Source organism: Schistocerca serialis, chromosome 4 (assembly GCF_023864345.2).
Source record: "Schistocerca serialis cubense isolate TAMUIC-IGC-003099 chromosome 4, iqSchSeri2.2, whole genome shotgun sequence".
Classification (NCBI taxonomy): domain Eukaryota; kingdom Metazoa; phylum Arthropoda; class Insecta; order Orthoptera; family Acrididae; genus Schistocerca; species Schistocerca serialis.
This window is the reverse complement of record NC_064641.1, coordinates 854,888,551-854,913,460: the sequence shown is the minus strand read 5'-3', so window position 1 is coordinate 854,913,460 and position 24,910 is coordinate 854,888,551. Positions and strand designations below refer to the sequence as shown.

The following is a 24,910-nucleotide window of genomic DNA, read 5'->3' as shown; positions in this document are numbered from 1 at the left end:
AAATTAAGAGCATGGATTATCTTCAGGCTAATACAGTAAATGAGATACATAATGGCTGATGATCCCATAATCGGTGCTGAATAGCGAAAATCTTGAAAAGAGCCGCTCAAGGACTCCCTTTAATGGTGAAGACAACAGTAGCGTTTCAACCAACAAATTTGAAACTATGGCACTTTGAACAGAGACTGTTAGGAGGAATACAATAATCAAAAGTATCAGAGAGAGAGAGAGAGAGAGAGAGAGAGAGAGAGAGAGGACACTCCTTATATGCGTCGAAGTAGTAGATCGGAAATAATAACTGAAGACTGCGTTACACAAATGGCACGTGATAGATATTTAAACAAAGAAAAACTTTGACGAAGTTTTAAGGAAACGTGCTCTACTATATAGAAATGACACATGGGTTCTTACAAAAACAGAAATGACCTGAGAAGAGAACAAGGGTACACAATAATGAACGGTAAAAGTAATGTAGAACGAAAGAGGGTCGAAATACAGGGCTGCTGAAAAAAAAAAAAAAAAAAAAAAAAAAAACTAAAGAATCAGTTACACAGGATGGGCCGTTTTCGCATTGTCGGAATGCACGCGCGCATTCCAACAATGCGAATGTGTGTGTGTGTGTGTGTGTGTGTGTGTGTGTGTGTGTGTGTGTGTGCACACCCCACGGTGACAAATACCATTGGGATGGTCAAAGGAGGGAAAAAGAATATACATGTCAAAAATAGCTTTACGTCATTCGATAACCAAAGTTCACGCAACGTCGGGTCCGCTTCGTTCCGGACGGCCGAGTGCCTGGGTAGCGTGTACGCCAGGTGCTGTCGACTCATGTGAACGCAATCGCCGAAGTGGTGCCCAACATTAAACTTGTCCCAGGCCGTTAAGACGCGCTAACGTCCTTCACGAGCGTTTCCCCACTGAACACGGACGTTAAATGCTAAAATGAACGATTATATCGTTTATGCTCGGCACTCTGTCGTCAGGACCGGAACGAGACCTGTAATTTGCCCCCACTCCTATTCTTGCCTTTCCCTTGTACACTTTCAGCCCTTTTCGCCACTAATTGAGAGTCACATGGAGTACTGCTATTTGGGCGCCTCTCAGCTTGACATCCCAAGCGGCGACTTGGATCTTTTGAGCCTCAAAGCGCCCCTGTTTGTCCTACTACATGTACACTGTTCTAACTGAGCAGCGGAACACACTGCTTGGTCGATCGCGCCATCTTTCCCGATTTTACCGCGACAGTCCCTAACGAACTGTCCCGGCATCCCAAAACACTCTTTGACAGCAAAGTGTTTTGTTTTCGTGACCATTATTATTGTTATTTTCGATTATTCCCATTTAAAGAGAGCGTCTGAACTTGAATTCCTTTATGATGATTGTTTATGTTTTTTTCTGAGCCCAAATGTGTTCACTGTGTTGTTTCTTTCGCTCCGCTGTCCATTTGCATCCTGGTCTCTTCTGTGTCGTGGTGCCAAATTTATGTTTTTTGATGATGTTCCTGAATTCAGTTCTATTTTCCGCATCGTTTACTGTTATGTGTGCTTGTCTGAGGTCATCTTCAACTTCTTTTATCCATTTTGTTTTTCCCCTGCCTTATGACTTTCCCCTGCTTTATGACTAAGAATTCGCTTTGAAATTCTGTTTTCATTCATCCTGTGGATATGTCCGTAGAACTGCATTCTTCTTTAACTTATTGTATCCGTAATCTTGTCTGTGTATTTTTATAATTCTGATGTTGGTCTCTTCTTTCAGATTCCTTGCTCTTGTATCGGGCCAAAAATTTTCCTGGGAATTTTCCTTTCTTGTTTCTCTATTTCTTTGATTTTAGTTTGTCCACCTATCTGTGTTGTTTCAGATGCATACAGTGCCTCCGGAAGTACGATAGTGTTGTAGTGCCTAAATTTTGCGTTAACGGATATGGACTTTTTGTTACAATAGTTCTACTTGAGTTTATATGCTATCTGTAGTTTTTTTTATTCTTTCCTCATTGGCCTTTAGGTTGATCCTTGATGGCTCGATGATTTCTCCCAGGTACTTAAAATGTGGTACTTGTACGATTTTCCCAGGGGTTGTCACAATAGGCAATTTGTCTTGTGGCACTCTTTCTAGGTACTGGGTTTTCTCATACGAAATTTGCATGTTGTTATAATAATAATAATAATAATAATAATAATAATAATAATAATAATCCCCGTGGAGGCCCGGGAAAAGAATAGGCCTCCGGTATGTTCTGCCAGTCGTAAAAGGCGACGAAAATAACAAACCACTAATAGGGCTAACCCCCCTTTTAGTGTGATTAGTTGGTTCAGGACAGAACTAAAGAAGCCTCGGACAAGCGCCGTCATGGTCGGGGACGACGCTTGAACCCTACGCCCGCCCACAATGGTAACGACACTGCTAGCCAACTGGAAAATGATTTAAATCCAAATAGAGGTGTTTTGCAGGATATGCTTCCTGCAAAACAAAGACAGAGGATGAGATGGTCAGATGAAGTTAATCGACACCTCATGTTCTGTTATTACCAAGAAACAAACCTAGGAACCAACACAACTGGATACAGATCACAAGTACACACAACATTTATTACCAGATACCCAGAATTAAAATTTTTAACAGAACAACGACTAGCTGATCAGATCCGTGTAATAATAAAAAATAACAGGATACCCCAGTCACAACTAGGAAACATCAAACAACAAGTACAACAAATACTGGAACAAAATAATGTGCAATCAGAAAAAGAAGAAAATACAGTAATGGACTCAAACATCCCAGAGCAAACAAACAAAGAACAACACGCACCAATTAAACAACCAGAGGAAAACGAAATCTTAAGACAGCCACCAGAACAAGCACAAATAGAACACGAAGTGACACAGATGTTAGATATACAAGAAAAATTTCAGCTAACATATATAGAATACAAAGACACAAATACAGACATTAGACCATTCTTGCATAGACCACCAAATAACCCACAAGTCGAAACAACAATAAAAACTATCAACACAATCATACACAACAAAATAAATGAAAACACAACTATGGAAGAGTTACAACTACTGGTTTATATAGGGGCACTCACTACACTAAATATACACACTAGGCAGAGATCAGAACCAACCAACACACAGAAGAAACCCACAAAACCAGCATGGCAACACAGGCTACAGATAAAAATAGAAAAACTGAGAAAAGACATCGGACAGCTAACACAATTTATAAGAAATGAAATCTCGGAAAAAAAACGAAAAAGGTTAGGTAAAATCTCACAACAAGAAGCGACAGAGCAATTAGACGAAAAGAAGCAGAAATTACAAGCATTCGCCAAACGACTCAGAAGATACAAAAAAAAAGTGAAAATAGAAGGAAACAAAACCAAACATTCAACACAAACGAAAAGGATTTTACCAGACAATAGATAACACACACATTAAAATAAACAATCCACCAAACATAACAGACATGGAACACTTCTGGAGCAACATATGGTCAAACCCGGTACAACATAACAGGCATGCACGATGGATACAAGCAGAAACAGACACATACAAGATGATACCACAAATGCCTGAAGTGATAATTTTGCAACATGAAGTCACCCAAGCAATTAATTCTACTCACAATTGGAAAGCCCCTGGAAATGATAAAATAGCAAATTTCTGGTTAAAGAAGTTCACCTCAACACATTCACATCTAACTAAATTATTTAACAGTTACATTGCAGACCCATACACATTCCCTGATACACTTACACACGGAATAACATATCTGAAACCTAAAGATCAAGCAGACACAGCGAACCCAGCTAAATATCGCCTCATAACATGCCTACCAACAATATACAAAATATTAACTTCAGTCATTAAACAGAAACTAGTGACACATACAACACAGAACAAAATTATAAATGAAGAACAAAAAGGCTGTTGCAAAGGAGCACGAGGATGTAAAGAGCAACTGATCATAGATGCAGAGGTGACATATCAAGCTAAAACTAAACAAATGTCACTACACTACGCATACATTGATTACCAAAAAGCTTTTGATAGTGTACCCCACTCATGGTTACTACAAATATTGGAAATATACAAAGTAGATCCTAAATTGATACAGTTCCTAAACATAGTAATGAAAAATTGGAAAACCACACTTAATATCCAAACAAATTCAAATAATATCACATCACAGCCAATACAGATTAAGCGTGGAATATACCAAGGAGACTCATTAAGTCCTATCTGGTTCTGCCTTGCCCTTAACCCACTATCCAACGTGCTAAATAATACAAATTATGGATACAATATTACTGGAACATACCCACACAAAATCACACATTTGCTATACATGGATGATCTAAAACTACTGGCAGCAACAAATCAACAACTCAACCAATTACTGAAGATAACAGAAGTATTCAGCAATGATATAAATATGGCTTTTGGAACAGACAAATGTAAGAAAAATAGCATAGTCAAGGGAAAACACACTAAACAAGAAGATTACATACTGGATAACCACAGCGACTGCATAGAAGCGATGGAAAAAACAGATGCCTATAAATATCTAGGATACAGACAAAAAATAGGAATAGATAATACAAATATTAAAGAAGAACTAAAAGAAAAACATAGACAAAGACTAACAAAAATACTGAAAACAGAATTGACAGCAAGAAACAAGACAAAAGCTATATATACTTATCCTATACCAATATTGACCTACTCATTCGGAGTAGTGAAATGGAGTAACACAGACCTAGAAGCACTCAATACACTTACACGATCACAATGCCACAAATATAGAATAAATCACATACATTCAGCAACAGAAAGATTCACATTAAGCAGAAAGGAAGGAGGAAGGGGATTTATCGACATAAAAAACCTACATTATGGACAGGTAGACAATTTAAGAAAATTCTTTCTAGAACGAGCAGAAACTAGCAAAATACACAAGGCAATCACTCATATAAATACATCGGCTACACCACTGCAATTTCATAACCACTTCTACAACCCTTTAGATCACATAACGTCAACAGATACGAAGAAAGTAAACTGGAAAAAGAAAACACTTCATGGCAAGCACCCGTATCATCTAACACAGCCACACATCGATCAAGACGCATCCAACACATGGCTAAGAAAAGGCAATATATACAGTGAGACAGAAGGATTCATGATTGCAATATAGGATCAAACAATAAACACCAGGTATTACAGCAAGCATATTATTAAAGATCCCAATACCACAACGGATAAATGCAGACTTTGTAAACAACAAATAGAAACAGTAGATCACATCACAAGCGGATGTACAATACTAGCAAATACAGAAGACCCCAGAAGACATGACAATGTCGCAAAAATAATACATCAACAGCTTGCCTTACAACATAAACTTATAAAACAACACGTTCCCACATACAAGTATACACCACAAAATGTACTGGAGAATGATGAATACAAATTATACTGGAACAGAACCATTATAACAGATAAAACAACGCCACATAACAAACCTGACATCATACTCACCAATAAAAAGAAGAAATTAACACAACTAATCGAAATATCCATACCCAATACAACAAATGTACAAAAGAAAACAGGAGAAAAAATTGAAAAATACATCCAACTGGCTGAGGAAGTCAAAGACATGTGGCATCAGGATAAAGTTGACATCATACCAATTATACTATCAACTACAGGAGTCATACCACACAATATCCACCAGTACATCAATGCAATACAGCTACATCCAAACATATATATACAGCTACAGAAATCCGTAATTATTGATACATGTTCAATTACCCGAAAGTTCCTAAATGCAATATAACATATACCGTACAGTTAAAAGGAAGTGACGCTTGATCAAGGTCCGCGTCACTCCATTTTTAACCGGACTTAACGTCTGAGAAAGTGAAGGAAATAATAATAATAATAATAATAATAATAATAATAATAATAATTATTATTATTATTATTATTATTATTATTATATTATTATTATTATTATTATTATTATTAACTTTATGTTGCAAAGTGCTTTTGACAGTTTTCCCTTGTATTATTTAAATTACTGCAGGAGTACTATGTTTTGTTCTTACGAAAAAATAAATTGTAATAAGCCTCAACTTCACTATAGAAAACTTGCGAGTCGCCGTGTTCTCACTTCGCCGGTCAGTTGCTGCCTCATGCTTACAGTTTAATGAACAGTTCCAGTACTTGCTAACATTACTTTGATACATGATATTGTAATGTTTCCTATTTTCTCACGAGTGACCGGATATACAACGTACACTGCAACTCATTGCAAGACTTAAAATCGATAATCACCTATCGGTACAAAAGGCTACATTCGTATACCTCACTGTGATGCACAACCAGCGTTTTAGGCGACGAATTATACGATTTTCGTTGGCAAATTTTAATGCGCTCAAACTAAAACGAAAACAACCATCGCGAATGTATTACGCGATTTTCCATGGCAGAACTAATCAATGATCTTAAAGAAACACAATCTACTTCCGTAACCATTGTTTTTCTTGGGGCCACGCTGATTTGAAGCCGGTTCCTTTACCTTTTGTTTATTTAGTTGAAAGTATCTTAGTTCTTATCACGAATCTACTTCTTTCAATTTCAGCTCAAAATTGCTAATAAGGGTGGTGATATCTAAGTTGTATGCCTATTATATACATCTCCTATTTTGTGCGAAGAAATTAGTACAGTAGCTATATGACTGGAAATTATATTCTGTCCTGATTTTCAATCCTTCGTGATATTTTCAAAATTTCCTGATTTTCATTAAAAATAATAGTGAATAACTAGCTTGTAGAAATTTTTCATATGTTATTATAACACAGTATAGCGGTAACAAGACGTTTAGTATTCTGTGTCACTATCTTTATCACTGTTCTTCCCTGTTCTCTTATTGTGCTGTTAAATATGAAAACTGTATGGCGATTAGTATGACAATCACGCCTTTCTAGCACCTGTGAATAAAGAGAGGACTGGAAGAAGCAACAAGAGCTTCACTCTCCTGACATAGACAGACGAGTAACTAACATGTACTAAACCCAAGGGGGAGATCAAGAAAGACACGCTCATTATTAAGCAACGCGCAAAGGAGGGTCGCAACTTATCGTCAATGCTATACGCCGAACAACAATAAAGGAAGTGAGAAGAAATTTCTGAACAGTAATACAGATTACAGAGATTCAACATCAGATACTTCAATCAAACAACTGAAATACAGTCTTGCTCCACCAAACAGAGCCTCTTACAGCATTTTACCGGTAAATAAACGGAACATTATTATTGGAAAATGTCCCTCGAGCCGTTGCAGTATTTAGATTTATAGTCCGCCAGAAAAATGTACACACACTTTGAGGAACAAAAAGTGTTTCTCATGTGTTTATTTAACAATTATTAAATTGATCACACATATTGTACAACCATCGGTTTAGCACATGGTTACTTTAAATGTTCAAAATTCGGCTGTTCACACAACAGAACGACGAGTGGTCGCGGCAACTACGTCAATGTTACAGTGGAGATGGCTGCACATGTCGCTGTATTCTCCTGTCGAAGTTCCTCCAGCGTGCGTGGCTTACGTCGATAGATGCTATCTTTCACAGTTCCCTACAAGCAAAAGTCCATATGTTTTAAATCTGGCGACCGTTTAGGGAACTCAATGGGCCCTCTTCGTCCAAACCAATGCCCCGTAAACTAGTCATCTGGCTGGTAGTGTGGCGACGCCCCGTCCTGTTGGCTGAAGACCTCTCCGTCAGCTCCATAAAGCGCACGTGCGTAACGTTTCCAACACGAGAGCCGACGAAGCAGGACTTGTAGCTGTACGCTGTCTTCCTGATCTTCCTTTGTCAATATCACAAATCGTTCCATGCAATTCAAACTTGTTTAATTGTTAGGCGGGTTGACGGTTCTGTTACAAACTCCCGCCTCCACTGATGTTGCACTTCAACGGCATTATCAAACTCGAAAACCACTTCACAATACATTTTCGTTGCGCGAAAGTCAAGCGTGCTCCTGCCATCTTTTTTCTCAATACCGAGATGAAAGTACTAACATCTGTTGAGCCCAAGACCATACTACAACACATTCGTAACTCAAATCGAACGACAATATCGGTATCTCGATAGAGCCTGACACAGAGAGTATACATTTTTCTGGCGGACTCTGTACAACTGCAAAGGTTCGGCACAGACAAAGCAACCTTCCTTAAATACAAGAGGCCGCTGGTATCAGATATTGATGAGGAGCTTAGGATGAAGTTCCTGAAAGCGTACCTCTAGAAGTGAAACGTGGACCGACCATCGGAAATCAGGAGGAGAAATTCAAAGTACTACCTAAGAATGTTAGAAAGTAATTGGACAGACAGAATATTAAATAAGTTAGTCCTAAAAAGAGTAAGTGAAGCTCTAAGTGTACCTAGAGGTGTACCTAGAGACGTACCAGGAAAAGGGACATCTATGGCACACTAAATAGTTAATCTGGAGCTGGAAGATGTAAATACAGGGGAAGAACAGTAGCGGCAGACGGACACTAGAATATTGCAAAACAGCTTGTCGGGGGCGTTATTTGTATTATGCTGTATACTGGCTGGTCCAGCTTTAGCATGCAATCAGGCCGTACAAGTGCTATCTGACATGTCAAAATAACGTAAAATAATAAACGGCACAAACAAAATAGGAAAACATATTACAATATAAGGTTCGTTGACTGACATAAAATTAATAAATGATTACTGTTTTTGAGAGTTTAGAAATTATTGTGCAGAATAAAAGCAATTATTTATTAATTTGTTCTTTAACACTGATTCTGTTCCTGTGATGTGTTACTGCATGATGAGACACCACAGTGAATTACACTTTTTTATTACGATTTCGTTCCATAGAACATTTGGTGGACATCTGACTGTCCTCTGCTACAATAACTGTGCATATCGTCGTTCACTTTTCGTAAGATAGTGTCTTGTGAACAAGATCGTTTCAAAGATAAACTAACATGAAACACTTGTAACTCCAGACTCAGCGAAGTGACGTGTACCTGGATTCCATTTCTTAAGGCCACAACGTATCCTCAATGGTCTTTTTTTGCAGTCTAAATGTATTTATGCCCAGTAGCAATCCCCCAGAAAATGATTCCTTAGGGAAAGAAAGAACTGAACTGCGTGTAGTATGCCTGCACCACAACTTCTTGTACCGTGTAAGGCCCTCTGAACGCAGCAGTGTCGAGAGTTTCTCCGACAAGTTACTGACGTGGGAATCCCATTTCATGTCCTGTTGAACCCATGCCGAAATATTTTGTAGCATCAATATTTTCTGCATTTTTTATTTTAATCTTGCTTGGACACACTTTTTAACAGATTGAAGAGGTAAGCTAATGTTGACACAGTTTTTTCCCCCCAAACGTTACAGTTCGTGTTGAGCTACTCAGAAAATCTTGACAGAGTTTCCTGCTGCTGACTGTCAACTTTCTGCACTATATTCAAAGAGTACTGCACTGCTGTCACCGGCAGATAGAAAATATATTGGGTCTCATGTTCAACGAGGTCACCGACGTAAAATAGGAAGTGTGATGGACGCAGGATCGAGCCCTAAGGAACTAGAGTAGTTATTAGCACGAGCCGGAGGCAGCCCCGGCCTGGGCCTAATACTCACATCTCGAGCACGAGTGCCATCTCGGAGGGTGTCTCGAAGACGTCTCGCAGGGCGACGATGCGCGCGCAGCGGTCGGCGGCGAGGCGCAGCACGGCCACCTCGTGCACGATGTCCTGCCGCTGGTCGGCCGCGCGCCGCCGCTTGCGGATGAACTTGGCCGCGAACTCGCCGCCCCCGCGCGGGCAGCTGCACTTGCGCACCGTCGCGAACTTCCCCCTGCGGGCACACAGCGCGCACACGCGCCGTCAGCGTCAGCAACTCCGTCTCTCTCTCTCTCTCTCTCTCTCTCTCTCTCTCTCTCTCTCTCTCTCTACACACAGTGCAGCCAGCACCGTATTACGTCATTAATTAAAACAAAACACACACACACACACACACACACACACACACACACACACACACACACACACACTAGTTGACAGTAGAACACAACATGTCGAAGCAATAGGCAACAAACACAATAACTTTCAGAGTCCTGAGCAAGGGAAGATGGAACATTACAATTACACCACTTTTAGCTGCAGTGGTACTGCGACATTCGCCTGTCAGCATGCTACAAAACCTCTCCCCGACAATACGCAATTATACAAGTCGATATTTTTTTCCACCGAGTACAAACTTTAGAGGTTGATCGACGAGAGGATACAGAACAAAACTTCCGTCTGGAAATTCATGGTTTCCATGCTAGAGACTATTAATTCAATCGTAGTTTCTTAAACAGGCTGCGATCTAATACCCGCTGTACCAGAACTGACATAGTAATTGGTAATGTAGTGGATGTGATACAGCGTTGTCCACAACGGTCCCGTATTCGAATCAGTTGCGTTATTGTACGGTTATCAGAGGAAACTTCACTTACAATGTATACCTTCGCTAGAAGTATCGCTTTTGTCTCTCTTTCTTCATTTGTGTTTTCCATTGTATATTAGTTTCTTACGTGATGAACCTATTTACATTTTGTTTACATTCCATAACACACACTGACCTTCTTTTAGAATTGCGACTAAAAGCTTTCTGTAAATTAGTAGTCACATATGTCAGTTGTATTTATTTCTGTTCCGAAAGGATATCAATTATGTGAAATATTGACGAGATATTCACAATTACAATTTTCTGTACATGTATTGTTGTAATGATGTTATATTAATAAATAAACAAAAAAATGCGCGTCCCTAGGGTGCATAATTTTTGGTAGTCCGGATTGCGTTCGCGCTGTCCTGACGATTCTAAAAAGAAAAGAAAAAAAATCGAGAGCTTGCCGACATAGTGTTCACTTACTGAAAGGCAACGGACGGCGGGCAGCAAGTTTGTAACAGGAGACCTATCCCCGCCGACAACAACCACAGCATTCAATGTCTGCAACAGTGTTTCGTCGTTTGTCTGAGACGGGGTCGTTTCAGGAAGCAGGAAACTATGAAGGACGTACCTGAAATGTTCGGACACCGGACTTGGAGGAAAATGTGGAAGGCGACTGCCGTGTCAGTTGTCGCGTCACGGTAAGCCAGACGACCGTGTGGAACATTCTCGATGACAATTGTTACTAACTTTATCACTTAAAGGGAGTGCAGGGCTTACTAGCGACAGACTTTCCGCATCGGGAGCAGTTTTGTCACTGGTTTCACCAGGCAACCACGATCCTGGGATTTGCGTGATCCATCCTATTCACACAGGTGAGGCCAGCTTTACACGGAGTGGTATCTTCAACTTTCGTGACAGTCATCTGTTCATAACACTCATAGTATGATGAAAACGAATCATCAGCATCGGTGCAGACGGAATGTGTGGGCCGGGACACTTAAAAAAAAAATGGTTCAAATAGTTCTAAGCACTATGGAACTTAACGTCTGAGTCCATCAGTCCTCTACACTTAGAACTACTTAAACCTAACTAACGTAAGGACAGCACACACATCCACGCCCGAGGCACGATTCGAACCTGCGACCATAGTAGCAGTGCGGTTCCAGACTGAAACGCCTAGAACCGCTCGGTCACAGCGGTCGGCTCGGCTCAATTGGCGACCGTATTTTAGGACTAGTCTTCCTTCCACGACGCCTAACAGGCCCGAACTATCGGCGTTTCTTGCGTGTGACTTTGCCTCACCTGCTGGAAAAAGTTCCATTTATGATTGGAAGGGTTCTGTGGTTGCCACATGACGGTGCTCCAACCCCCTTCGCCGTTAACGTCCGGACGCATCTTAATCGGGTCTTCCCTGGTCGAAGGATCGAACGAGGCGGTCCAGTTGCGTGGCTTGTTCGTTCACTGGACCTCAACCTGTGCGATTTCTGGTTATGGGGCCACCTCAAAAGTATCGTGCACGCAGAGTCCGTTCCAGATATGGAGACAATGGAGCAGCGTATTCCTGATGCCTTTGACACTCTTCGGATGCAGCCTGTGAACGTGAGAGACGAACATTCTACGGCGCGTACACGCATGCGTCGAGGCACAGGGGAATCATTTTCAACACAAACTGTAAATGTGGCTGTGTGGTACAACGCATATTAAATCGTAGTCTCTGTAACAATGTATGACAGAATAAATGGTCGCTAGCATGGAAAGCATGCATTTCCGGATATAAGTTCATTAGACCTTTTTCGTCAGAAACAGACGGGAAAGTTTATAACGATGTTGCAGTGTAGGTTGAGCTTATTACTTCTTGTTACGAAAAAGAAAAAAAATTCCATACGTTCCGCCATGTCCGAGCTAATTAGCACTGAAGATAGCCAATCAGGTCGTATCGCGCGCAAATTCAAGCGGTCCGCCCTAGACGGTGTCGCCGAACGTGTGCTTCGTTTGGTTTCCTAAAATCGAACACGAGACCGATACAAAAATTAAACTTTGGACGGTAGTAACGATAGAACCCAAGCCAAACGCTGAGTCGTGCGCTACCGTCTACGCTGTGAGAACAAATGACACTGATTGTATCTACATTAAATGAATTCAGAATTGCGAATGAGGACAACCATCAGCTCCCGAATGGAATGACGACAATGAAAACCTGTGCCGGATCGGGACTCGAACCCTGATTCCCCGCTTATCGTCTTACCGTTTGCCTACTCGTGCACGACTTACGGCCAGACGCAAGCTTCCATATGCCGTGAACCATGCGCCTGCGACCTGTACTCTTACATCCATTCTGTATTTTCCCGTACAGGTCAGATGATGTACTTGAAAGTCGCTTGCCCGGTATCGGCAGATAAATACGATACTGCAGTGCCCGTGTTATTCTGATTACGATGCAAAGTTTCCTTTGGAAATCCATCCATGACCAAAGAGACTTTTCATCGTAATCAGAATAACACAGGCACTGCCATATCGTACTAATTGTATCTGACGGGCTGCTTGACTTCCCACACGCAACGGCCTGACCGGCTAACCGACTCGCAAGGGGCGCAACATATCGAATTTTTTCGTTACAATTATTTCTAAGCGCAAGTTACCCTGCAACACGCTTACAAGCTTTGCAGGCTGTTTCTGACCCCCTGTAAAAAAGGAAGGAATGATGCTTACAATTTAATGTTCCGTCGACAACGAGGTCATTAGAAACGAAGTACAAGCTCGCATTGTTTCAATCATGAGAAAGGAAATCAACAGTGCCCTTTCAAAGGATGCATCGCGGCAATTTCCTGGAGCCATTTAGGGAAATCACGAAAAACTAAATCAGGATGGTGGGACGCGGTTTTGAACCGTTGTCCTCCCAAATGCGAGTCCAGTGTGCTGATCACTTCGCCATCTCGCTCGGTGTTGCAACGTAAACCCGAGTTCCTCCTACTGTTTTTATAAGTGTTTTCGAAATGAAACCACTGGGGCTCTATGTACTTTTGATGTGGGTATATTAAAGCTTAGGTCCATTTTTGCGTGTTAGTTTGGGTTCCAATTTGTGCTAACATCACATGAAAATCCACTGAGTGTCTTCACGATGTTACTCTTCTGCTGAACTGCTTGTCTGTTCAGAAATCTGATCTCATACGAAATTACAACCCTGTGCGGTATGTTACGGAAAGTAGACTTCGCCTCACAGTCAGATATGCGGATCAGTAACTGTACAGCATAAAACTGGCCCAAAAGGATGTGCTGCTCTCTCTCTCGAAAATGCGCTTCGCCATCCAATTCCACGCATATCTAGAAGAGAGCAGTTTGTCCAAGGCAGACGCGACCCCGTCTAACACTGGACACCCACACATCAGACGGAGCCCTTGAGCAGAGTTACGTTTCTAGCGGTGGATGCAGAATGCTTACACGAAGTACCAGGTAGTTTTACATCAAATGTGAAGCTTTTCGCTTGTGATACACCGTGTTAAGAGATTATCTTTCCACTGGTGTCACGGTCACCGGATGCACGCTACATGGCCCCATCTGTGATAACAGTGTACCTTATCGCACAAATAACATGTGGTGAAAATGTGAGAGTATCGAAATCCCATGTACCTGGGTGTGGCATTTGTAGCATCTTCGCATTTTATCGAGTAAAATAAGCATTGTAATAGAGAATGACGTTAACAGGAAGTATCACTTGAATCTGCCAGTATTGATATTGGTTATGGCTGAAACAACCTTTTTTCAGTTATATCATTTTTGTCTGATTTCTCCCACACGACTTGAAACCGTTCAAAAAACGGGTTTCTGTAATAACCAACTTTCGGGTTATTATTCCCATTATTTCTTGTAATAAATGTATAAACAGAACAAAGACCAAAAATTTTTGACTCCCTCAGTTTCAAGATACATAGAATCAATGTATTAAATTAGATAGGCAAATGAAAGAAAACTTACGTCATATGCACCGTTTGCTACTTTTCTCTAGAAGTGATAGGCCTAAGCGGTTGAATACTACAAAAATCACCAGTATTCTCCCATAGATTCGAATTTTTTGCACCTCTCCTCAAAAATTATCTTGTAATCGAGGATCATACCACTATTTGGGCGTTACGAGCAGTCAGTTCTAAAGGTGAAAACTGAGGTTGAAGAACGCTATTTTTCGTGTTACTTTGCCCATTTTCAAGATATAAAAGCAGATAAGGCATGTTACCTGTATGTAGACACATGCAGCAGATTAGCTACTTCCTATTTTTATCGTATTCCTTCACAGTACAGAACCACTCGCTGACACTCCACATCAACACCGGGAGAAGAGATGGCAGGTCAGGAGTGGCTGATTCCGCAAGAAGTTCTTCCCCCAGGCCACACAGAGAAATGGTCCACATGGAAATCACTCAACCGCCTGCGTTCTTCTGTCACAAGATCCAAGAGTAATCTGGAGAGGTGGGGCTTCCAGGTGGACTCTCTCCAGTGTGACTGCGGAGCTGCCGTGCAGACATCAACACATCTACTACAATGCACATTACCTCCAACTGTGTGCACCATGGAGAACCCCGTAAACGCTACACAAAGTGCACTGGACGTTGCAAATTTTTGGGCATCCACTGTATAGATTACCTTATGTTTGACAACACAATCTGTGTCTAATCATTTATTTCATTCTTGACTAGTTTAATTTATAAACCATAATGTATGTATGTATGTATGTATGTATGTAGTAATGTATCTAATATTGTTTTTAGTTTGCTTCTGACACGATAAATAAATTTTTATCGTAAACTGTGAATAAATTGTTAAGTGTTAAGTTTTCTCCTCATACGACGTCGCAAGTTTGTTGTAGTTCCTCTCTTTTTAACCTTTTAAAGCAAATGGAGCACTGCACTTCACTGATACTTCGTAAAATACTTCCAGGCTACGGTTGTTGCCACTCTGCAATACAACTGTCCGACGACGATCGCGGGAAAGTTCCATATGGACGAAATGGGGGCAAGTCTTTCATACTAAATGTACATGTACACCATCTAGTAACCTACGTCACGTGGTAACATGTTCATTATTGTCTCGGCACTGCTGTAACAATTCTTATGGCGTGTGTTTGTTGCTCTTTTTCGTCGGTACTGTTATTAAAATAGCACTGATCGCTTTCCTCATTTTCTATTACAACGCAATATTTCGAAGCAATGGAAATTTTACGAACAAAAATTATTCCTTTTTGAAAAAAAAGGGGGATTTATTTAAAAACCGAAAGTTTTAGCATTGCTGCTATGACGATTGATATTTCGTTTTTTTACCTGGTTATTAATAAAAAAAAAATTAACACCTGTTGTAACCGATGTCGAAAACATACTGAAAAATACCGGTTATTCAGAACTAGAAGATCAGCTTTTATCGGTCGATTTTTCCCATCCCTATTTACCGGATATGAACCAGCAACTCCAAAAATACTAAAAAAGAGGAAAAATAGCACAAAGGAAAAATAAAATCTGTACTACTTCAAGAAGTGCGTGCAGTTTAGCTTGTTACCGCTCGCCTGCAGAGGTTTAATACCACACAATTACGAATCCTCTACAACTTTTCTTACTACGGTGAATTACTCCTTGCAACGAAGTAGTTCATATTCCTGTTACGATACTAAATTCTAGAATGTGTTTTGAATGAAGGTGAACTAACCTAAAACGCAGCTTTAAAATTAACTAGCTACTTCTCCCTCTGCGAAAGTGACGAATTATTACATTAGCAACCTACCATGAAACCATCAGCCATTGTCAGCTCACAGGCGTTAAGATCTCTTTCCTCTTCTAAGTGCATATTTTCAATGCTACGTCCGAAGTTGACGAAGTGAGTTATCAGTTGCAGATACCTGCGTGTTGAGTGTATGGTGGCATACGCCTTGTACTGTGCCCGACGGCAACCCGCACAACAGCGGCGCTACAAGTGCTGCGCGCCCGCCAGCTGCAGGCTGTTCCCTGCTTCGGCGACCGCACCACGGCCCACTGCTTGTTTGCTCCCCTCTTATCTACAACTGACTGCGATACTCGTATGTATTTTGATGCCCTACGTTGGATTACGGCACCCAGCAGCTGTCTAACGGGCAAGTACTAACCTACGATAGTAACATATATTTACAGGTCAAGGTCACTACGAAGAGTAAAGACTCCCGCTTCCGAAAAGTTTTCTGCTACCATTATATTTAGCGCCTCTATTAACTGGCACCACCGTTACAAACAGCCAATTGCCATATGAAGAGCTTTGATGATTGTTCCATAAAATTTCGTGCGTGCAGCCGCATAAATTTCAGTTTTTCTTCTAATATTTCGGCTGCACACCGTCCAGCCATCTTCAGAGTAAGTCGAGATCTGCTGGAGCGTCAGTCACCTCGGCTCACTCTGAAGATGGCTGGACGGTATACAGCCGAGCTATTAGGAGGAGGAGTGAAATTTATGCGGCTGCACGCCCGAAATTCTATGCAACGACCGTTGCCCCGCGAAAATTTGAAGATGCACATAGCTTGGATGGTATCTGAATCCACAGTAACCTACAAGGTACTGCGTGATTTATACTTCGGCTCAGATTCATACGCACTGCACCATTTTTCCGCCAATGCTTTTTAAAGAAGAATTTGAAAATGCATTACGTCACACCTGCCCAGTTTCGGCATCTGCATATAGGCCGCACGTCGATTGACGACTTAACACACTAAGCAGCTATCAGATACCTCACACCACTTTACTCCATATACATCGTTCGTACAGAAACTGATCAATAGCTCCGAACGAACACAGGCCCTACAAATAAGTTAAATGAAAAAAAAACATTAGTCACTCAGCATGCAAGAATGAACAACTGATTGACGACTACATGAAGAAGGAGAAAGAAAAAACAAGTTTCCACTTTGGTGTACCTTTCTTTTAGGTGGAGCGGTTAGCGTAATAGGTCGAAGTTTATCTAATGAAGTGGTGATGATGATGATGATGATGATAATAATAATACTTGCGCATATTGGCCTTCTCTTTGTGAGTGCGCCTTTTATGCCTCCGGTCCAGAAGTTCAATGCAAACGATTGATTAGCAAGCAGTGTTCTGCCTGTGCTATCGATGGCGGTGAGGAGAGGGAGGGGATGAATCCCGGCGCCTGCACGTGGCCTAATCCTCTCAATGGACGCCAGGATCAACGCCCCCCTCCGACAGACGTGCCCCATCAACGTGTCCTCGCCGGGTTAGGTGTTGCGGACGAGTTACTTTAACCGCGAGCGCCAGCGCACGGCGATGATCGGGAAACTTATCGTTCCCAGTCGTTTCCGCTTGCCATACAAATTCTCGTGGTGCACTACTTTAGGGCCAGGAAACAACCTAAGTTTACGATGCGAATGCGCATTTGTCTCGGGACCACACCAACGTTTATTGACAAAAGTATCATTATATGGAGTATCAAGCGAAATTTGTGATTGGACTGAGGATTTTTCAGAAGGTACGAAGAGTCATAAACAGATGTGAAAGTAATTTGAGGCATGCCCCAAGGGAGAGTTATGAGACCCTTCGATTTTACGTTGTATGTTAATGAGCTGGCACAGACGATATTAATACTAAACTCAGACTTTTTGCACACGATGTAATAATCTATTATGAAGTACAGTCACCAAAACGCTGCACAAATATTCAGTCGGACGTGGATAAGATTTAAAGTGATACGAAGATGGGTAATTTGCTTTACATGTATAGAAATGTAAAACTGTGCACTTACCAAAACGAACATAATATCCTGTGACTACAAAATCAATTAATCATAAGTGGAGTCAGAAAACTCGTGGAAATACCCGTTTGTAACAGTTTGTAGGGATATGAAATGGAATGACGACATAAGGTCATTCGTAGGTTGCAAACTTCGGTTCATTGCCAGGACAGTGGGAAAACGCAGTCAGGCCACAAACAAGATTGCTTACAAGTCACGTGTGCATCCCGTTTTAGAATATCGCACGCTTAGAATATAGCTCAAGTCTGTGGGAACCATACCACATGGGACTAACAGAGAATAATGAACATATACAGAGAGAGAGAGAGAGAGAGAGAGAGAGAGAGAGAGAGAGAGAGAGAGCGAGCGTACATTGATACGTTTCTTTGAGACATGAGCGAGCGTTCTTGAGATACTGAAAAACCTTGAACTGGTGGACGTTTAAAGATAAGAAGCCAACTTTCCGGCGCAAGCTTGCTAACAAAATTTCAAGTAGCAGTATTGGGTAATCAGTCTAGTGATACACTGAGGTTACAAAAGTCATTGGATAGCGATACACACGTATACATATGGCGGCAGTATAGTGTACGCAAGGTGTAAAAGGGCAGTGCATCGGTGGACCTGTCATTTGTACTCCGATGATTCTTATGAAAAGATTTCCAACGCGATTTCGGCCATACGACGAGAAGTAACAGACTTTGAACGCGGAATGGTAGTTGGGGCTATATGCATGGGACATTCCATTTCGAAAGTCATCAGAGAATTCAGTATACCGAGATCCAAAGCGTCAACAGTGTGCCGAGAATACCAAATTTTAGGAATTACCTGTCACCACAAACAACCAAGTGTCGACGGCTTTCAGTTAACGACCAAGAGCAGCAGATTTTCCGTAGAGCTGTCAGTGTTAACAGACAAGCACCACGGAGTGAAATAACAGCAGAAATGAACATGGGACGTACGGCGAACGTATCCGTTGAACAAGTGCGGCCACATTTGGCGTTAATGGGATATGGCAGCAGACGACAGACGCGAGTGCCTTAGCTAACGGCACGACATCGCCTGCAGCGCCTCTCCTGGGCTCGTGACCTTATCGGTTGGCCCCTATATGAATGGAAAGCCGTGGCCTGGTCAGGTGACTCCTGATTGTACTTGGTAAGAGCTGACAGCAGGGTTCGAGTGTGGCGCAGATCCCACGAAGCCATGAACCCAGGTTGTCAACGAGCCACTGTGCAAGCTGGTGGTGACTCCATAATGGTGTAGGCTGTATTTACATGAACACGGACAGTGTCCTCTGCGTGTTCGGCTACTTGGACACCATTTGCGGCTATTCGAAGGACCTCATGTTCACAAACAACGTCGCAATTTTTATGGATGACAATGCGCCACGTCACTACGCCACAATTGTTTCGACTGGCCTAACGAACATTGTGGACAGTTCACGCGAATGATTTGGCCACCCTCATCGCCCGAAATGAATTCCCATCTAACATTTATGGGAGACAATAGAGACGTCAGTTCGTTCACAAAAGCCTGCGCCGGCAACAGTTTCGCAATTCCAGACAGCTATAGTGTCTGCACGGCTCAGTATTTCTGCAAGGGACTTCCAACGACTTGTTGAGTCCATGCCACGTCGAGCCGCTACATTACGCTGGGCAAGACGAGGTCCGACACGATATTAGGAGGTATCCTACATCTACATTTATACTCCGCAACTGCGTGTGGCGGAGGGCACTTTACTGTCATTACCTCCCTTTCCTGTTCCAGTCGCGTATGGTTCGCGGGAAGAACGACTGCCGGAAAGCCTCCGTGCGCGCTGGAATCTCTCCAATTTTACATTCGTGATCTCCTCAGGAGGTATAAGTAGGGGGAGGCAATATATTCGATACCTCATCCAGAAACGAACCCTCTCGAAACCTGGGCACCAAGCTACACCGCGATGCAGAGCGCCTCTCTTGCAGAGTCTGCCACTCTCCGTAACCCTATCACGCTTACCAAATAACCCTGTGACGAAACGTGCCGCTCTTCTTTGGATCTTCTCTACCTCCTCTGTCAACCCGACCTGGTACGGATCCCACACTGATGAGCAATACTCAAGTATAGGTCGAACCTTACGGCTTTTGTCACCTCAGTGTTTGTACCACAATCCCCGTACCTAATACTCCTGTAGCGACTGGGAAGGCAAGATTACACTAATCACAGCTCGCACGGAGGCGTTTAGGCCACCCCTGCTCCCGCGCTGCTTACGGGACTGGAAGGGAAAGAAACCTTAGCGTGTGGTAGCCCTTGGGAAGTACCCTCGGCCATGCACTTCACACCGGTTTGTGTACATTACAGATGTAGGCATGTAATCAGCCGGACAATGCACAGGGTGAAGGTGAGGCACGCAGTCACGAACAGGCGGTGACGGACAGGGACGTGAAGAAGTAGTGGTGCGCGTTATGTGCTGCTGCCTAGTGCACCTGTGTAGAGTGCTGAGGACGGAGCGGCGGCTACCGTTAGGCTCGCAATTAGCCCACATCCGGCTGCCGGCTGCGTGCCCGCCGGACCTGCTTGGCCTCCAAACGGCCGAAGCGACGCGACGCACCCACAGGGCCCGCGGCGTACGAGCTCCGCGTGGACCCGTCTCGCCGCCGCTCCAGTCAGTACTCGGCATTCGCGTGCACTCCTCCACTCCGTTGCTTCAATGTAGAAGCGGACAACAGGGACCGCTTTAAACCAACCTTATTCCTTAAATAACTTCAGATGTGTTGACCACGCTTTTTATTATTTCCAAAATCGACCTATGCGTTTCGACATTCCCACATTTTCACAGGCTATAAAATGCAACACAAAACTGGTATCGAAACATATGAAAATATGTTACATTTCACCTTTGATTAGAGACTAGCCGTTCTAGGTTACCAATGTTACTCCTATCAAATACAATTGTTCAGTAGACCTTGTCAGCATTCTCAATCAGGAGACAACTGCAAACTGCTACCGAGGGACAAATTGGAAACCAAGTGGACTAAACCGCTAGATGTAATACATTCGAAGAGGCCGCTGAGTGGCGCTAGAGTTCGTGAGGCGAACTGCTTGTTAACAATTATCGACAACTTGCAGCGTATAAATTACGAAGATCAGTAGACGTTCATAAATACCATTTTATAAGAGTTTACAAAGCATAGAAATACGTCATTTTAATTTTGCCAGTTATAAACCTATTCCCTTCCCATTCCCCATTACACTAATACTCTTTAATTTTTTACCAGTTGCCATAGGCACAATTACAGCTTATGACTTTTTATATGTGATTCCTAAAAAAAAAAAAAAAACCTGTGACATGCGACATAATTAAAAGGGAGCGACTTACGTAATGTAGTACAGTTGCCAGTGTACTATCAGCAGTAATATTGCATTGGTTTTTACATGACTATTTTGAATAGTGCTTTAGTTAACTGATGTTTGGGGGTTAAGGAGTTTTAATTACACAAGGCAATCTGGGATGGCGGTCATATACTATTGACGGAACTGTTGTATGACTTCCAAGACTGCGCACTGTAAAATTGTTTGAATTTCCTGTATGGCGCTTATGCATTTCCTCCCACTGACGGAAATAGTAATGCATGGGAGCCACCCGTTCTTCTTAATGAGAGCTACATGCCTCAAGTATTATTTCTATAGATCGTAAATGGTCTTCATTCCACCGACTACACATTTCGTTAGTTACTTTGAATACAATTCTCCTACATTCATACGTAAAGGTCAAGCTGTTTGTACACCACAGTGCTGTACTAGAAACTGTCCTATTGGAAGTGGTGCGCCCTCGCCTTCCTCTTGCCTCTGAGCTGCAGAGTCAGTTACAGAGCGCAATACAGTGTAACATGCACTCCGAGCCACGGTACAATGAAGCATTTCTCACGTTAACAAGCATCAACAGAGCTGAAACAAGCGGTTACAAACATCCTACAACTGACCGGCAATCACACCACAGGCCTTTGGATACGTACTGTCGCACTTTGCCGCACACACACACGCGCGCACACACACACACACACACACACACACACACACACACACACACACACACACACACACACACACAATCTTGGCGTACGGCGTACAGCTCACAAACCACTATGATGTGAATGGTGGAGGGTACTTTCTATTGTTGCTTCCATTTGTAATCACGGCCAGAGCGTAGCAAGAATGACTGGATGCATAGTTCTGCGCCGGCAACTTTTTGCGAGCGTTTCTTTATACGCACGCTGTGTTTGAATAGTTTGTGGGTGCTTTACATTGCCAGTCTAAATTAAACAGCGAGCATAGATTGTAGAGAGAGAATTGGCCTTTCCCAGAAGAACGAGGCAACTGTTTACACTGAGACTAAAAATCGTTTCTGCGCGTAGCGGTGCAATAAAGCGTGTGGCGACTTACATGCATTATGTTTGTGTGCGTTTCTTATCTTAGGTACAGCAGTTATTAGTTTCCCTACTCCGCACAGTATTGCAAAAAAAAAAAAAAAAAGCTCTGAGCACTATGGGACTTAACTGCTGAGGTCATCAGTCCCCTAGAACTTAGAACCACGTAAACCTAACTAACCTCAAGACATCACACACGTCCATGCCCGAGGCAGGATTCGAACCTGCGACCGTAGCGGTCGCGCGGTTCCAGACTGTAGCGCCTAGAACCGCTCGGCCACTCCGGCCGGCCAGTATTACCACATTCAGTGGAAAATAAACATAACCCAGGCGCGTCTGCAGACACTGTCACCAGTCCTTTTGAGGTCGTGTAGTATACAGAGTGGGGGACTGGCGTGCTCGCTCTTCAGTTTGCAAACAGACTACACACAGTACGTATCGTTTCTCTACAATTTACCCGTTCATATCAGACACTTTTAAACTCCATCTCCCACCAACCCCGCTTTACTCGTGTCTTTTAAAAATGTTGACAGTAATGTGACTGAAAAAGTGCCTGCCGCGGTGTATATTATTTCTGTACCTGGAAGTATGTCTCCCCCTGTGAATAAAGGAAGCGCAAGCACACGGGAACACCCATGGGCTAAGTTCGCAGCTGCAGGCGCGCCGTTGCGGGTTTGAAAGTCCGCGTGGCAACGGCAACAGCCGCCTCGCCAACTGCCCTCCCTCCACCACGAGGGGTGCAGCGGCGTCAGAGCAAGGGATGACGAGGGGATCGCCGGCCACCGCTTGCAGCGGGCTGTCTACTTCCCACTGAAAGAATTTGGCTCCTTACGTCTATGAGATTTCATCCGAACAACGATAAGAAACTAACTCGAACAAAAACAAAAATCCTTCGCCAGCTTTCAGAAATCAAAAATATCCGTCAGCTCCTCTTTGGTCTCTCCTTGTTTCTAACATATGTACCAGCAAATAACTCGTCCCTATTCAAAACACATAGGAAAAGGTCCGATAGTATGGAGCACAATTTAAATTTATACAAATGTAAGAAGTTGTGGATTGCTGTGAAAACTGCCGAACTATCAGTTAAATAAGTCATGGATGAAAAATAGCAACACGGGTTCTTTACAGAAGGATGAAAAAACTGGCAGCAGCTGACCTCGGGGAAGATCAACTTAGATTCCGGAGAAATGTAGAAACACGCGAGGAAATGCTGACACATTACTTATCTTAGAAGATAGGTCAAGGACACGCAAACCTACGTTTATGGCATTTGTAACTTAGAGAAAACTTTTGACAATGTTGACTGGAACGCTCTTTTCTAAATTGTAAAGGTGGCAGGGGTAAAATACAGGGAGCGAAACTATTTACAACTTGTACTGAAACCAGATTGCAGTTATAACAGTCCAGGGGCACGGAGTGAAGGAGTGGTTGTGAAGGGAGTGAGACAGGGGTGTAGCCTATCGCGATGTTATTCAATCTGTATACTGAGCAAGCAGAAATGAAAACAAAAAAAACAAAAAACACCAAAAAAATTGAAGTAGGAATTGGAGTCCAGGGAGAAAAAAATAAAGACTTTGAGGTTTGCTGATGATACTGTAATTCTGTCAGAGACAGCAAAGGACCTGGAAGAGCAGCTGAACGGAAATGGACAGTGTCTTGAAAGGAGTATATATGATGATCAACAAAAGAAAACGATGATAATGTATTGTAGTCGAATTAAATTAAGCTAAGGTAAATCGATTCGGAAATGAGATACTTAAAGTAGTAGATGAATTTTGCTATTTGGACAGCGTAACAACTGATGTCGGCCTAAGTAGAGGGGATATAAAATGTAGACTGGCAATGGCAATGTATTTCTGAACCAGAGACATTTGTTAACATCGAATACAAATTTAACTGATAGGAAGTCTTCTCTGATGGTATTTTTATGCAGTGTAGCCATGTATGGAAGTGAAATACGGACTATAAACAGTTTAGACAAAAAAGAAAAGAAGCTTTCGAAAAGAGCGTTTAGGATTCGATGGGTGGATCACGTAACTGATGGGGAGATACTGAATAGAATTGGGGAGCAAGAAATTTGTAGCACAGCTTGACCAAAAGAAAGGATCGGTTGATAGGACACACTCATCAAGGTATCCCCATTTTAGTATTGGAAGGCAATGTGGGGATGGGGGGGGGGGGGAGTAAAAATAGTAGAGGTAGACCAAGTGATGAATACAGAGAGCAGATTCAGAAGGTAGATTTCACTAGTTATTCGGAAGCGATGTGGGCCGCACAG

The 24,910-nt window shown here is 42.4% G+C and overlaps 1 protein-coding gene across 1 annotated transcript in view; it reads right to left on the bottom strand.

The window, feature by feature from the left end:
• The window catches only part of LOC126473488 (uncharacterized), a 378,095-nt gene that overhangs the window by 15,502 nt on the left and 337,683 nt on the right, over positions 1 to 24,910 (bottom strand). The window contains exon 2 of the mRNA XM_050100565.1: positions 9,689 to 9,904. Coding sequence (XP_049956522.1) covers positions 9,689 to 9,904 — 216 coding nt within the window. The remainder of the gene's footprint in view (positions 1 to 9,688; positions 9,905 to 24,910) is intronic.